Below are 17,300 nucleotides of genomic sequence, written 5' to 3'. Positions count from 1 at the left end.
AAAGGTCTCAGTAATCCTTTGTGATCAATGTTAAGTCGAGTAATATCATTTTAAAAGAAAAAGAAATCTGAAACAGTGCTCTAAAATAATTATGCGTGGATCCAGGCATAGTTTTTTTGCAATATTTTAATAATTGTTAGTTTATTTTTTCAGGACCATGGTTCTAACATGATTGCAGAGGTTTGCAGGAATTATAAAGAGCTATTGAGAACTGCTCCACTCTAAGCAGTTTTATTTTTGCTCTGCTACACCAGGTTTTATTTTTTCTCTGGTATCCAGATACCTCCCCTTCTCTAACCCTTCCTTTAAATAGGTTCCTTCGTGTTTTTACCCACAGCGACACTTAGTGGTAGCAGGATTCAGTAACACGATGGCCAGCTAATCCATAGTGCAATACCACAGAGTTGGATCTACACCCCTGGTCTTGGTCTGCTCATTTGTTAGCACTAGGTTGTTAAATTCCCCTACTGTATGATTTTCTTCTACCCGCAGAGGGGAAGAATTTAACGTTGTGCCTAGAAAGTACATTGGGATTTAGATACTCATTGTTTACTGTTCTTTTGGGGCATGACTCCAGATTGAACTCTGGTACTTTGAATGCGATAATATTTGCTAACTATTCTTTGCTGCTATTTGATGGGTCAATACACGTTCCCGAAACCGACAGTGAAGTGTGCACTGTGGAGGGTTGATCACCAAACTATAAGATAAAAGGTCATGAATTTTAAATAATTCTAACTTCCTAGTGACAGACCTATGTCTCCACAAATAACATTTCAGAATCAGCAGAATGTCCTTTTCAATAAGCTTTATTTTTACATGAACTTTTATTTTAAAATTCATTTGACTTTAGCAGAAGAGTGGATCACCTGTATCTTTCTGTGTGCGCATGCATTTGTAAATGCTTCCAAAAAGCCATCTTTATGCGGGAATATTTTCCATGATTTCATACTCAGCATCTTATCTTTCTAACAACAACATTTCCAAAAAACAAAAACACAAATGCCATGAATTTTCTTAAGTAAAATTAATTGTATGCTATGGAAAAAATGCAAAAACCAATATATAGCTTAAATATCATCAGAGCAGTCAAGCACAATTAGGCCTCAGCTTACGCCTGTTCTTTACATACATGAATAAAATTAAGCACGTACAAGTTCTACCGCTAGCCTGTTGGGTGATCTTGGCCAAGACACTTTCGCCTCTCTGCCTTAGTTTCCCCATAAACTGAGGAATCCTGCAAAATGGGGATAATGATACCACCTTTTGAGCTCCAAAGATGAAAAGCTGTACATAAGAGCTAGGTATTATTATTATTTATCATTAAGGATAAATTTTAGGATTTGAGGATTCAGATCTTAGACAATTAAACACACTTTGTTCAACAGGTTAGTGGCCTGTTGTGAACGTGACTATACTGTGTGTTCTGACAGGAACCCAGAGTGCTCTTGATCTTGCTTTTTAAACATAGAATCATAGAATATCAGAGTTGGAAGGGACCTCAGGAGATCATCTTGTCCAACCCCCTGCTCAAAGCAGGACCAATCCTCAATTTTTGCCCCAGATCCCTAAATGGCCCCCTCAAGGATAGAACTCACAACCCTGGGTTTAGCAGGCCAATGCTCAAACCACTGAGCTATCATGATTAGTCTGCCAACGGTATTCAATCTGGGTACACTCAAAGGGCCCTAAAATGTACAAGGCCACCTCACATTGGTGATGTGCAAAAAAGCATAGTGTGGCTTGCTCAGAGACTTATGATTTACATAATCTGGACACATTATGAGCCTGTAAGGGGCCTATTTGTTGCATCATGGTGGAGGAAATGGAGTCACATCTCTTATCAAGTGGGACGTGGCAGGAAGCAAGTAATGTTTTTGTGCCTGAGCAAATCTTCAGTGGAGAGCAGCCCTTGCAAACAACATTTTTTTTGCAAATAATTAATGTAGTTCTTATCAGCTTTGGAAGTATAGACAGGACATGACTTGCATGTTTTGATGGCAACGCACTGGGTTAACTTACTTAAAAACAAAAAACCCCAAAACCTGGATTTCATTTTCTCATTGAGTTTAGCAAATGTCACATATAATTTTACTTGATGAATGACTGTGTATAAGATGAGCCTGAACTTTACTGATGTATCTGAACAACCGCAAAGGCTGTGGAAGTTAAATATCCAGAACAGAATATCATGTCTTTCCCCTCACTCTATTGCGGTCTGGAACAAAACCCTGGATCCTAAGATCCTGGACATGGAGAAGTTCAGATCCAGAACTGAACTTGGTGGTTTGGGTCTATTTTTAGTCTGAATTTCAAACCAGCCTTCATTTTAGGTGAATCTCTAATGGTAAAAATACAGTTGCCAAACCCACCAGATGACATATGCAGATTCTGATTAACATGTTAGCATACGATAATGTTCTCCATTAGCTATGAATGTTAATGTGCATATCCATCTGTCATATTTTACAGGAGAAGCTTCACTTATTTCAGTAGCTGAAAGGAAACAGAATGCTGCCTTTGCGGGGAGCATGACTTACAGTGCCTCTGGTGGGACTAGGGCTCCCAATCCATTGCCACTCTGACTGGCCAGCATTTTGTTGTGGGCATGATTGGCAGATTCACAGTCAGATGGATTTGTGGATGTGGTGTGTTATGGAGGCTGGGAGTTGGGGGGGGAGAAAAAAAGCAGTCAGCAAGGGGCTGGAAGACTACTACCAACGTACTGAGATTTTTCCCATTGATATTTCCTTTTGAGTCAGGTCTGTAAGTGTGAGGTTTATTGGTCCAGGGCATGGGCTGGAGAAATGAGGCTATTAGGTCTGGTTTTCAGTTCCTGTTTAGAAGTGTTCTACATTGAGTTGAGTTGGTTCTCTTGGTTACACAGGTTAGCAGTGATCACCCTGCTAGGCTCTGGAAGAAGTTCCTCTTCAAAGGAAATTGGCGAAATTGTTATGGTTAGGGTCAGGAGTCTTCCTCTGCACTACCATGGGTTAACAGACGTGATCTTGGGTGCCTCCAACTTTTGAGACTTTCGGGTTTTTTTTTAATATGGGGAAACCTTAAAGGAGTCTGATTTTTAGAGAGTGGATACTTTCATAAAAACAGGGATCTAGAAGGTATCTCAAGAACTTGGGCACCCCGAATTCACTAGTCACTTGAGAAAATATAGGCCTTTGTTTGCTAGACATGAGATCACAAAACAAAATCTACTGTTTTTGAAAGAAGCTAAACTCTGTGAAAGAGGATTCCAGACAATTGGATGCTAAGTTCTGATAACATTTTACCCATGGTAAGGTACCTCAGACTCCATTCTAGTTTAGCATATCAGCGGGTGTGTGGAAAGGGCAACTCTTCTAGAAGTGGTATAACTCTCTCCTAAAAACACAAGCTACAAACAAGTGCATACTTATTTAATGAATGTCTGTTTGCATTATGATTGAGCCAGTCATACTGGAGAATAGATACAGTGCGCAAGTCAGCATATCATTTCTCACCCCCACTGCCCCCCCTTTTGCTACCACGCTTGCTAAATGTACGTTAATCCTCCTCTTGTCTTGTGTTCTCACTTTTCTTGCAGTCGCTGTGAGCGCTTGCCTTGTAATGAAAATAAGGAGTGCCAGAGCCTGCCTTTGAGAATAACCTCCTATCACCTCTCTTTTCCTACCAACATTCAAGTACCTACCGACATTTTCCGTATGGGCCCTTCCAATGCTGTCCCTGGGGATAAAATTCTGCTGTCCATCATCAGCGGGAACGAGGAGGGTTTTTTCACCACAAAAAAAGTGAACAACTACAGTGGTATTGTGGTCATGAAGCAGCAAATCACAGAGCCCAGAGACCTTCTTCTGACCATTCAAATGCAACTTTTCCGCCATGGAACTGTCAGCACATTTATTGCCAAACTTTTTGTCTTTGTTTCTGCACAGCTTTGATCCCTAACATGCAGGCATCGGCTATTTTTTCCCTCTGGCAGTGGCTTTTTATTTTTTTCTTCAATTTTAATAAAGTTTTAATGTCAATTCATCTATTGCATGCTGCACGTACAATTTATTTATCATTTGTTATAGTTCTCCACTTTTCTCCATCACTTCTCAACGTGGGCAGTGTTTCTTATCTATGGCATATATCATTATATAAGGGGCAAAATAGAGGTTCCTAGGGGACCTTCAGTGCAATTTCTACCCACAAAGGATTGAGGACATAGATAGCTTTTGTACAGCAGTGCAACTAGAACTTTTCTGAAGATGCACAGACTGATACATCTGGTTTCAGAACTCACCGGTGATTTGGGGTGCATCTGTGTTAAGGCTGCCCAAACTGGAACATCTTTAAGGCATCCGATTTTCAGAGAGTAGGTGGCTAACATGTTTTGAAACTCAAAACCCTTTAAGGTGTCTCAAGTTATGCACTCAAAAACGGAGTTGCTTTTGAAAATTTAGGACTTCATTCCCAGCTGATATAAATCAGCATAGCTCTGTTGAAGCCAATGAGTCTGATTTACACCAGCTGAGACTCCGACCCTTAGTTTTTAAGTATAATACAAAAGTGAACCCCCCTAAATGAAAGGTTTCAAGGCTGTTTCATCCTTTCACACATGGAACGTCCATTCAAGTCAAAACTAATGGTAGGAAAACAGCAACAATCTCATAAGTGCATTTCGTTAGTAGCAAACAGTGAGCACCTCCCTACTCAAGTGGTAATATTCTGAAGTTTCTCTAGAGAAAAAAACGAAAAGATGTTTTGTTGGGTTCCATATCAATTTTCTCTCTCTCTGGCTTCCAGATCAAAGCTGATAACATTACAAGTGTAAAGAGGTTTTTTTGTTTTCCCTTGCTAGCAACTCTGAAAAGCAAACCTGGATTCTGAAGGTCAAATCTGGTTCCTATTCAGTTCTGTATGATCACCAATAATGAAGAGGATGCAACAGGAACTCATTTAGCAATTCTACTAGTGCATGAACCAGCAGGGACGCTAGTTCATTCTCCAGTCATTGTACTGACTCTGCAGAGCTAGCCAGAATAAAACATTAAACGTACAGACCTGGGGGCATTGTCCACATATTTTAACATGAATGCTCAGTCATGGCCTCGCATTATCCCTGTCCTATCTAGATTGCTTCTGCCAGGAATAATCTGTGTGAGCATAAAATAACCCATTGTCACGTAAATACACACACCACAGATCAGCAGTAGGAAAAGAACTTGGAACCCCCAGTACCAGTGTCACAAGCCTTGACCAACTGAGCTGAAGAAGTAACTATTACATGTAAGTTATAGACTTATATCCCCAATGTGAGCCAGTGACTAGATGAGTGCATGATCACAACATTTAGCCAGTGTATTGCATGCTTCCTTAAGTAAAGCTTATCCCAAGCAGCTCACAGATGATCAAGTTCCATCGGGTGTGCCAATTTGTAATGAACCTGTCACCACATATAAAGGTACCAGGGGCTACCAGTAGGGATAGAATCAAAACATTACATACTGAAATCACTAGCCTGTATTACTTAAGCTAAAGGAGTTTCTAATCCCACTGATAATATATGGCATCTACGTGTATGTGGTTACAAGTTCATTACCTGGTCTGCTCCCCATGAGGCCAGTGTCAACTTGACTAGAGACATAAAAATAAGATTGGTTTTGCAGCATTAATGTATACTCATTTGGGAGGGAAATCAGAACAGTGCAAGAATCTGGCCCAAAGTACTCTAAAATGCTATAATTTTATTGTGTGTGCGTCTTGAGCAAGTAATTTAAGAACACAGAGCCCACATCTTATGATATTAGACAAAAGCTTTCCTTCTTAAGTTTGAGACTTTTAAGTATATATAATTATATAGCACCATTGAATTTCTAGGTAAGACAATTAAACAATGTAAAGAAAAATGACAACACAAAAAAAAAGGAAAATATTCAAGGGAGCATTATTTACAAAATAATCAGAGCAACTGGATTTTTCTTTATTTTTCCTTTATATTTGAGCAAGCGTTAAAGAAGTAGCAGATAGCTCTGGAGCTGAGATTTGTGATAAAGGCAATCCAAAAGGAAGGAAACGATTTGAAGGAGCAAACATCTTGGCACACAGGATGGAGTCTGTTCCAGACTTAATGGCCATTGTGGAAAGAGGCACAAGTAGGAGAGGAACACACACAGTGTTTAGCAAAGTCTAAGATTGAGTGCAGGAGGAGTATGAGAAGGAAATAAACTGAAGGTAGTTGGAGCCGTGTGCAGCTTTGAAGGTGAAGATAAGGAGTCTGAACTAGGTCCCGAAAGAAGTTGTCCCAAAAGGGACCTGAGGACAGAGATGGTGTGGTTGGATCAATAGAAGAGGATGGTGGTGTTGGCAGCTGTAGTTGGGATATGCTATGGAAGTTAGCAGAGCCATGAGAAGAATGGAGGTCAGAGAAGAGAATGTTAAGGTAGCCAAGGTGTGAGAGAACTAAAGTATGAACCTGAGTTTTAGCAAGGGGGACAGAGAAAAGGGGGAAGCAGCCACTTAGAGCCACAGAACAATAGGGTTAGAAGGGACCGCAAAGGTCATCTAGTCCAATCCTTTGCCAAGGTGCAGGATTTGTTGTGTCTAAACCATCCAGCCACCTTTTGAAAACCTGCAGAACAGGAGATTTCATGACCACCCTAGGCAATCTGTTCCATTGTCCTAGTGTTCTTACAGTTAGGAAGTTTTTCCTGAGATTTAATCTAAAGCTACTATGCTGTAGTTTGAACCCATTGCCTCTGGCAAGAGAGAACAACTTTTCTCCATTTTTTTTATGGGAGCCTTTGAAGTATTTGAAGATCACTACCACGTCCCCCCTTAATCTCCTTTTCCAAACTGAATTTACACGGTTCCTTCAGCCTTTGCTCAGAAGGCTTGCATTCCATCTCTGATCGTCTTTGTTGCTTGCTCTGCATCCTTTCCAGTTTCTCTACATCCTTTCTATACGTTCATGACCAAAATTGGACACAGTAGTCCAGCTGAGGCCTAACCAGCACCGAGCAGAGCGGTACTATCCCCTCCTATGACTTGCATGCTATGCTTGTGTTAATGCATCCCAAAATTGCATTTGCTTTTCTGCAACAAGTGCAGAGAGAAATTGAGACATTCATAGATTCTCAGGCCAGAAGGAACCACTGTGGTCATCTAATATTACTTCCTGCATAACACAGTCCATAAAATTTCCCCAAACTAATCTGTGTTTGAACCAGAGTATATCTTTTGGGGAAAATTAGTCAATTTTGATTTAAAAATTGCCAGTGATTGAGAATCCAACACAACCTTTGGTAAATTGTTCCATTGGTTAATTACCTTCATTGTGAAACATTTACTCCTTATGTTGTTGGAAGTAAAGCCAAACTGACTTAGTTACTGTGATTCCAACCATGCAGGTCTCTGAGGGAAAAGACCATCTATATATATTATGTAATAGAAACCTCTAAAAATTACCTGATATAGCCTTTTCACCCACTATCATGATTTAAGATCCGATATCTCCTTTTCCAAGCCTAGATACAACTGTTGTGCCTCCTTGGAAGTCTGGGAATTATTTCTCTCTTGTTCTAATCAGGTGTGATAACTAGCCCTGGTGAACACTATCTTATTTTAAAATTGGCATTGGTCTAATCCTGTATGATCAGTGTAATTTTGAGAGGGGAAAAAGAAGTAAGCATTTTTCTGGTAGTTAACTATTTTTCTTATCTGATCACATGATATCATGTTATGTGTGTGTGCATGTGAGAGGGAGTGAGTTGTGGATCCATGTGCACTAATTTCTGAATATAATATATTTTTCATATTCTTAAATTTCCCTAAAAAGAGGAAAAATTTCCCTAAAAAGAGAGGGAAAAAAAGTTCCTAGTGTGCGTGTGTAGGGGGGCGGGGTTTGCCCTACTCCTTGTTCCATTTGTGATGTTTGCTAAAATGGGCTGATTTAGTTTGGGGACCAAATTGTATAATTTAGCAGACCCTTATTCTGAAATCAACAGTGTCGAATATCTGGAAGTTCCTTCTTTTCAATGTAGAAGATAAACAGTTTGTGACAAGTTCAAGAGTAAGGATATAGGATTTGTCATATTGGGTCAGACCACTGTTTCATCACGTCCAGAATTAACATTCAAAAGTGGGCCAATGTTTCAAGCAGATGGAACCTCCACCCTACCCTATCACATATCTAGGAAAATCTTCCATGTTGAACGTGGGTAGGAGATGGGAAATGGGAATTCCTTCTTAACCAGTGTAGCGATAATCCTAAAGCATGAATCTTAATTAAGAATAATGGGCTGGATCATCAACTGGTGTAAATCAACGTAGCTCCACTGACTTTAGTTGGGCTGTATCAATTTATATCTGTAGAGCATATAGTTTCCTTAATATTGCATATTATTTTCTTTTATGAGTGTTTTTTGCTTTACACACAATCATCATGTGCAACGTTGTTTGCTTTAATGAGTAAGCATGGGAAGAATTTGAAAAGAACAGGCATATTTTGTTTTTGATGGTATCAGACAAAGTAAAGATTCAATTTTTATTTTTTTTCTCTTCTGTGTGAAGTTTTCCCTTTACATCTTTTAATCTCCCTCCCTCCAACTATAAATCCTGAGACTACAAACTTTTCTTTTCTGCTTGGAAATGTGAAGAAATCAGCAGGTCAAAGCTGAGATCGTTTGTAGGGCTTAGGGAAAGTCACATTGCAAGTCTCGGCACAATCCTTTTATCTTCAGGGAACACAGATGGGGTATTGTGTGAAGTTCTTGTACTATAAGTGACTTTAAATTCAATCTAGTTGGACAAAAGTGAGAAGTAGTTTAATTTGTAATAGACTTGCATGTAGGAATGAGCAGCTGGTGGTGATATAATATGAACTGACCCTTACCATTTCCCCAAACTCAAAATGAAACCTTTGGGATTTGGAATAATTTAATTAACCTTTCCCCTCCCTCACCCAATTTCCATTCCTCTCTGTTTTCCTCAATTTGGATGGAGAGCGGAGGTACAGAAAAGGCTGAAAGAAAGGCTCCTTTGGCTCTTGTGCTATAAATCATGTGAGAAAACCTGCCCTGATGATATTTCCTGCCAGATTTCTAGACCAGAGAAGTTTGTCTAAGCTTTGGATGAATGTCTAATACCAAAGTGAGCACTGTGTACCAGATGTTAAGATCATGTAATTCACTGTAGTTCTACTAAAGTCAATGAAGCTGATTTACACCAAGTGAGAATCTAGCCCTGAACTGATGGTCCTTTTGTGTTTGGATAGCTATCTTTCATGGGTATCTCTTATACTGGATTTCTCACATTGCAATTAGTACTGAGGTTTAGAGATCCAGTCTTGAGGATTTCATGACTGCAACTCTCAGTCAAGCCAAATTATTCCAGAGTACTGTAGTTTGGATGATTTTCACCTGACTAAGAGTTTGAGGGGAATAATGAATACTTGTATCCATTGTAGCTTTTGGTTCCCCATCTTGCAAAACAAAGTAATTCATTTTCATGATTAATATTTAATCTTTTTGTTTTCCCTCATAGAGGCGGACTTGAAAAGACAGATACTATTCGCTGCATTAAGTCTTGCCGACCAAATGATATCAAGTGTATGGTAGATCCAGTCCACACAATTTCCCACACAGTCATTTCACTACCCACATTCAAAGAATTTACTAAACCTGAAGGTAAGTGTTCCTTGTTCCAGTTAATAGCCTATAACATTTAAAAAAAAAAAAAACCACCTGGAAATCCTTGCTTAAAGCCAGAATAACTATCAGTGCAGTAAAATGTTTGCACAGTCCCAAATTCTATCATGTATTCCTTCATAATTATTTATTACTCTTTGTATTACCAGACAGCCTGGGAGCTCTAGTCATGGATCAGAAGTTTATACCTTTGTGGGGCAAAAAATCATTCTGAGCTCAAGCACACACAGTTTCTTATCTAGAATATTTGATCCTGAATTTTCATGTGCACTATGTCCACTGTGCACTGTTCTAGCTATGAAAAGGGGCATGGAGGTGGTTGTAAATGAAATTCATATTACTCTGCCAGAGCAGTTCAAAGTGGGTGTAATATAAATGAGACTCCGGCCCCCTTTTTCTTTGTTCAAATTACAAGATTGGGTGAGTGGGGGTTAGATGTGAAAGGAAAGCGATCTTACCCACTTTCCAATGGTAAAATCTTCACCCCATTTAAGTCAATGGAAAACTATATTGACTTCAATGGGGCTCGGATTTCACCCTGAGTTTTACAAGAGCAAATCTGACTGGCACTTTTTCAGTCTAAATTGATGATTATTGACCTATTGGAAAAATGTTTTAAATTCCAGTTGAGACTTTTAACATTAAATAAACTAAGGAGGTCTGCAAGAGAGTGGCATGGGATTCAGAGCTTGTTGAGGGGTATTTCAAAATCACCTATGTGATTAGGATCAAAGCCTCATTGAAAGCCAGGGGGCTTTGTGCACCCCAGTCATTTGGACCCTTTTGAAAAATCCTGCCTTCCATCTTTAGGCCATTGGCTGGATTTGAAAGTAAGTCAGTAATGACCAAGTCGTGTTAGTATCTGATGGCTGTTTGGTGAATTATGTGAAATGAATTGATGGTCTCTGTATGGTTTCTATTATAAAATGTTCTACATTGTGAAAATCACCACAGACTGGCATCTTTGCTGGCTTTCTTTCGGAGAGGCCAATTCATCAAAAATGAATGAACACCTGAAGAGGGTGTTCCCTGCAATCCAGTCTTTGCACTTTGGTGGGGCCTATGAGAAAGTTTGTGCTGCTGTTGCTTGTGTGGTGCCTGTGGATTATCAGTCCTGCAGCTTTCTGAGCAGAACATTCACTTCCAGCCTTTAAAAATAATATTACAGACTAAAGGCCAAATTTTGATCTTTGAGTACAACTCTTGTTGCTTTCACTGGGAGGTACCTACAACTCCGTGGTGGAATTTTGCCATCAGCGCCATTCATGTGCGGGATGCACATTCAGTAACGTTTTGTGAGATCAGGGCTTTCACTGCACTAATCTATATAGGAAACTTCAGGGCTCCTCGCTCACTTCCTGCCAGATGAGGTTTTTCTCCAAATGTGCCCGTATGTCTGATATCAGTAAGAAGACCTGTACACAGTTGTTGGAGTTTCTCTTAGACCTCTTTAGCAGATTTAATCACTATGGAAGATCGCTATTTCTCCATGTCCGTTTTGTCACTTGTTTTCAGAACCTTGGTTACACAGGTGTCATCCCTAGGAGGCGCAGAGCCTTCTGGGGTTTCTCACTGTCTTGCACTGAGAGACTTTAGACCAGATTCAGTCACAGGAAAAGATTCTGGAAAAACTGAAGAATCATAAAACAAAATTGTCAGTCACAGCTCTCAAAGATGGGATTTTTTTTTAAAATTAATCTTCATGCCTTCATTTGAGATCAGCGAGCCAGAATCTCAGCCCTGGTACTGCTGCCTCAGGGGAAAGTATCAAGAGCTGCCTTAAAGGGGAAGCTGGGGGTTCACCCTCACAGAAATTCTGTGCTACCCACTCCCCAACCCTTCCGTTGAGGAGGTAGGAGGGAATGTGTCCAGAGTGAGAGGGGGTGGGGCAGACTACATGACCTGCCTGATCCTTGGCTAGCACAGTGGTCCTCATGGGACTGCTGCAGCCACCATAACTTCTTAGGCCATACTAAAGGCTGCTGTGTTGCCACCAAAGGGAATCAGTTCAGGGGGTGATCTCCATTTGTTCTCAGCACACGTCATCAGTTTAGAGGGTTCTGGAGGCATTGCACTATCCTCAGTCCCTAGTGAAGGGAACAGTTCGTGGTTGTCTTGAGAAACCATGTTGAAGTGCTGATTGATATTTGGAGTGATCTTCTCAGACTCTGAAAGAACTCATGACTTTGACTGCAGGGCTTTTGACTGTGGTGGCTTGGGATAGTAAGCTAGGGAGAAATAGGGATCTCCTTAAGCACTTCTCCAGCCCCCACCAAAAAAGGGTACCTTGACTATTTTTAAATGTGGAAATTCAAAAAGAATATTTTACCAGTTTTGAAATAAAATGGCACATTATCTATTGCTTAACATAATTTATTTTGTAGACTGAGTATTGAGCTTAGCACATTAAATTGACTTCAAATCCTTTAACCCATTTCGTGATGCTTTTATTCACAGAGATTATTTTTCTTCGTGCCATAACACCTGTGTTACCAGACAACCAGGCAGATATCATATTTGACATAACAGAAGGAAATCTAAGGGATTCCTTTGATATCGTCAAGCGTTACATGGATGGCATGACAGTGGGTGAGTACAGTATTTTCTATGCACAGCACGTGTTCCTTTTCCTGTCAGTAATATCAGAAGATGTAGATCGAAAGGGGCAAAGGAGTATAACTCAGGGTAGCTTTCTAACTTGACTTTCAAGTCTATATCAGTTTAATATTCACCCTGTTTGGTCACATATGGTTCATCTGATCTGATTTTACAGACTTTCATTTGGCCTCAGCATAAATTTTGGGGAAATTTTAAATATAAATCAATTGAGAAATGAATCTAATTACAAATGTAAATTTTCATCTTTAAAATTGTCCTACCCCCATTATAATTCAAGCAGTTAGAAGTACACCATAGAAGATTTTAATGGTAACATTTCTCCAGTTGCTACTGCTGCTTTTTTTCTTCTTTTTCTTACTGACTCTACAGTTTAAATAGCATGGTAACAATTTTTGGTGAATAATTCATTTACATTGTTACTACGGGGTACTTCCCTGAAGCTGTAACTGTTTCAACATTGATTGGCAGGTTAAATTTATTGTTTTTTTCCAACTTCGTAATTGTAAAACATATAAGTAGGCAGGGATTCCTTGCTGGCAGATTGTGCTGCTGTCTTTCGAGGTTCTGTCAGTTAGGCATATGTACGTAAATTCCTGCATCTGTTGCAATTTTCTGGCCTATCTTAGAGGGGTCCATAGAATCATTTGGTGTAGAAAGGACTTGTACATAGGACACAAAGAAACGCACAGGATCAGGTTACTCCCTGAAGCATGGGATTTGAAGCATGAGATTTGCTTTGCTTTGTCTTAGCATGTATATATGAAAACCAAGGAATATTTCCCCACAGTTATTTGTGTTTAACATGTATATTTTATACTCTCTCAGAGCTCAGATTTATGTATGTGCTTTTATGCTTGTGAAAGGATTCTCCTTCTGGATTGTGGGTAAAATCCTTTCTGTATTTTTTACGTATTGAAATGTTGATGTGAAGTAAAATGTTTTTATGGGGCACTGTATTTAGCCTGGTCTGTAGGTGGCACTGCTGTATTTCAGAAATGTGACAATACTGTAACAACAATGTCTAAGTTTATATTACTGCAGATAAAACGGTCATTAGGTTTCTGTCTCATTCTTTATCAAACAGAAATGTGCAGCTGAATGCTGAGAGGCTTATAAGATTACAGATTTCAGGCATTGGTTTGATTCTTTAAAAAATACACAAACATGATCAAGATCACTCTGTAGCTAGGGATTGGGAGTGGCTGCTCACTACAAAAGCAATTTTCCCTCTCTTGGTATTGACACTTCCTCATCAATTATTGGGAGTGGACCACATCCACCCTGATTGAATTGGTCTTGTCACCACTGGTTCTCCACTTGTTAGGTAACTCCCTTCTCTTCATGTGCCAGTATATTTATGCCTGTATCTGTAATTTTCACTCCATGAATCAGAAGAAGTGGTTTTTTACCCACGAAAGCTTATGCCCAAATAAATCTGTGAGTCTTTAAGGTGCCACCGGACTCCTTGTTGTTTTTGTGGATACAGACTAACATGGCTACCCCTCTGATACTCCGTAGCTACCGTAGTTTTCTTTCTCCACATTTGTTCTTGTCTGAAAAAATAATGCCATATATAGAAGTATGACTGGTCATGGCACTTGCCTGAAGGAAACTGTCCAGTTTTGAACAATAGGATATAAAGCAAATGGCACTTAACTAAATAAGCCAGATATATGTTTTGTAATGTACAGGAGAAGAAGGATGGTCTTGCACACAAATATAAGAATTGGTTGATCTAATTTACATACCCAGCTGTACAGGTGAATTCCTGACTGCATTTAACTTCTCTGCATCTCAAGTCCCCATGTGCAATATGGGGACAATAATATCTACTGACAGTACCTTGCAGAGGTGCTGAGGCTCAATGAATTCCTGTATGTAAAAGCACTTCGAGATTAATGCAGACAGTGCTACAGGAGTGCAAATATTGTCGTCATGTATTAAATTTTCTGGATAGATTAGGTTTGCATTGCTGAATGGCAAATCAGGGCCTGAACAGCAGGAGCGGGGCCTTGTTTTGCAAAATCCTACTTAAAAACAACAGTGAACTAAAATACCTCTTGTGGTGTCTGATCTATCTGTGCTTCCTTCAAACATTTTTCATAGGTCTCAAGTGGAAATGAGAGATGATCAGAACTCTAGTTCTAGGAAAAAAAATGATGAAAAGCAACCTGCCTGTAGCTCAGAGGGAAAATCCAACTGATCGTACATAGAGGGGTCGGGATTCAGGCCAGTAGTTTGTGTGGGTGAAATCAGGAACACAGACTGGTGCTGCTAGCTGCAACTCTGCTGCTCTTACAACTGTTGTATTATTATATTTGTTTGTTTTAATAGCTCCCAAAAGGGTGCTAGGAACCTTCCAAGACCCAGAAAAAGACATGACCCCTAACTCCAAGGAGTTTACAAACCAATTTCAGACATGACACAACAAGGGAGGGGATGGTTTGCGTGTATATACAAGAGGAAGAAGGATAGGGACAACATCTGTAAAATTATGTAGTTATTCAGCAAAGGCTAGTGCTCGTGATGGTGCAAAGCATTTAAGTTTTCAGAGAGAAATATACTGCATGAATAAGCAGAAGTCTTAGTTGGCAAGTTTCAGTTTGTTGTAGGCTTTGCAGAAGAAGTGGGTCTACAGGAAGCATTTAAAAGAGGAGAAGGTAATAGCTTCATGGACCAGTTCAGGGAAGGTGCGGAAGAAAGCATGGAGATGGTTGGACTTGTGGGTGGATTGGTGGGGAGGGTGATACAATAAGACACAAAGTCAGATAAGTAGGGAAGAAAAGATTTATGTAGAGCCAAGAAGGCAATGAGACAAAACCTGAACTTGGTGCCATGGAGAAGATGGGTGGGGGGAAGGGGGGACTTGATCAGGTTGACAGGCCAAGAAAACTATCTTGGTGGCAATGTTTTGCGTGAACAGGATGGAGGCTGATGTGGGTGTCACATAGGTCAGAAGAAGAAAGCTACCAGATATTTGCTTGGGGATGGTGCTTGGGGTATGCTGCAGACCCCCAGGGTCTGATTTGGATATGGATAGAGACCTTTTTAATGTTTTTCATGAAATAAATACTGCTGGAAATTGTGTGATTATAGGAGACTTTAACTTGCCAGATATAGATTGGAGGACAAATGCTACTAATAATAGTAGGGCCCAGATTTTCCTGGATGTGATAGCTGACAACAACTATCACAGTGGTTGAACCAGCAAGAGGTGAGGCCATTTTAGATTTGGTATTGGTGAATAGTGAGGACCTGATAGAAGAACTGGTTGTAGGGGACAACCTTGGTTTGTGTGATCATGAGCAAATTCAGTTTAATTTAAACTAAATGGAAAGATAAACACAAATAGATCTGCAACTAGGATCCTTGATTTCAAAAGGGCAAACTTTAAAAAATTAAGGGAATTAGTTAGGGAAGTGGACTGGATTGAAGAACTCAAGGATCTGAATGTGGAGGAGGCTTGGAATTACTTTAAATCAAAGCTGCAGAAACTATCTGAAGCCTGCATCCCAAGCAAGGGGAAAAATTTGTAGGGAAGGGTTGCACACCAAGCTGGATAAGCAAGCATTTTAAACAGGTGATTAAGAGAAAGCAGAAAGCCTACAAGGAATGGAAGATGGGATAGATAGGCAAGAAAACTACCTCTTGGAGGTCAGAAAGTGCCTGGACAAAATGAGAACTGCCAAAAGCCAAGCAGAACTGGACCTTGCAAAGGGAATTAAAACCAATAGTTAAAGGTTCTTTAGCCATATAAATAAAAAGAAAACAAGGAAAGAAGAAGTGGGACCACTAAGCACTGAGGATGGGGTAGAGATTAAAGATAATCTAGGCATGACCCAACACCTAAACAAATACTTTGCCTCAGTTTTTAATAAGGCTAACAAGGAGCTTAGGGACAGTGGCAGGGTGGCCAATGGTAATGAGGATACAGAAGTAGAAATTACCACATCCAAGGTGGAAGTCAAATTCAAACAGTTTATAATGGGATTAAATTGGAGGGGCTCAGATAATCTCCATCCAAGAATATTAAAGGAACTAGCACATGAAATTGCAAGCCCAATAGCAAAGATTTTTAATGAATCTGCAAACTGGGGAATTAAACCCTATGCCTGGAAAATTGCTAATATAATACCTATTTTTAAGAAAGGGGGAAAAACGTGATCCAGGAAACTATAAGACCATTGGTTTTACCTCAACTGTAAGCAAGGTCTTGGAACAAATTTTGAAAGAGAAAGTAGCTAAGGACACATCGATGAATGGTAATTGGGATAAAATACAACATGGTTTTACAAAAGGTAGATCATGCCAGACCAACCTGATCTCCTTCTTTGAGAAGATAACTGATTTTTTAAACAAAGGAAATGCAGTAGATCTAATCTACCTGGATTTCAGTAAGGCATTTGATACAGATCTGCATGGGAAATTATTAGTTACATTGGAGAAAATGGGGAATAATATGAGAATTGAAAGGTGGATAAGGAACTGGTTAAAGGGAAGAGGACAACGGGTCATACTGAAAGGTGAGCTGTCAGGCTGGAGGGAGGTTTCAGTGGAGTTCCCCAGCGACCAACCTTATTTAACATTTTCATTAATAGCCTTGGCACAAAAAGAAGGTGTGTGTTAATAAAATTGGCAGATGACACAAAGCTGGGAGATATTGCCAATAGGGAAGGGAGGAGGACTGGAATATCATACAAGATGATCTGGATGACCTTTAAACTGGAGTAATAGAAATGGGATGAAATTTAATAGTGCAAACTGCAAGGTCATGCACTTAGGGAGTAACAACAAGAAGTTTTGCTATAAGCTGGGGGCTTGTCAGTTAGACGTGACAAGAGGAGGAGAAAGACCTGGGTGTATTGGTTTATCACAGGATGACTATGAGCCACAAATGTGATGCAGCTGTTTAAAAAAAAAAAAAGAAAGGCAAACACAGCCCTGGGATGCATCAGGCAAGATATTTCCAATAGAGACAGGGAAGTGTTAGTACCT

The 17,300-nt window shown here is 39.8% G+C and overlaps 1 protein-coding gene across 2 annotated transcripts in view; it reads left to right on the top strand.

Annotated features, from left to right (window-relative positions):
* Positions 1-17,300, top strand: part of FBLN1 (fibulin 1) — a 103,613-nt gene that overhangs the window by 62,167 nt on the left and 24,146 nt on the right. The window contains exons 15-16 of one of the 2 annotated variants that reach the window (XM_048824742.2): positions 9,523-9,665; positions 12,144-12,275. In XM_048824742.2, the coding sequence (XP_048680699.1) occupies positions 9,523-9,665; positions 12,144-12,275 (275 nt within the window). Of the gene's footprint in view, positions 1-3,580; positions 4,027-9,522; positions 9,666-12,143; positions 12,276-17,300 lie in introns of those variants that run through there. The other variant, XM_048824750.2, reaches the window with a different exon arrangement.

The sequence above is a fragment of the Caretta caretta genome, chromosome 1, assembly GCF_965140235.1.
Source record: "Caretta caretta isolate rCarCar2 chromosome 1, rCarCar1.hap1, whole genome shotgun sequence".
Lineage (NCBI taxonomy): Eukaryota > Metazoa > Chordata > Testudines > Cheloniidae > Caretta > Caretta caretta.
The sequence above is the reverse complement of the archived record's forward strand: the minus strand, read 5'-3'. Positions and strand labels throughout refer to the sequence as shown.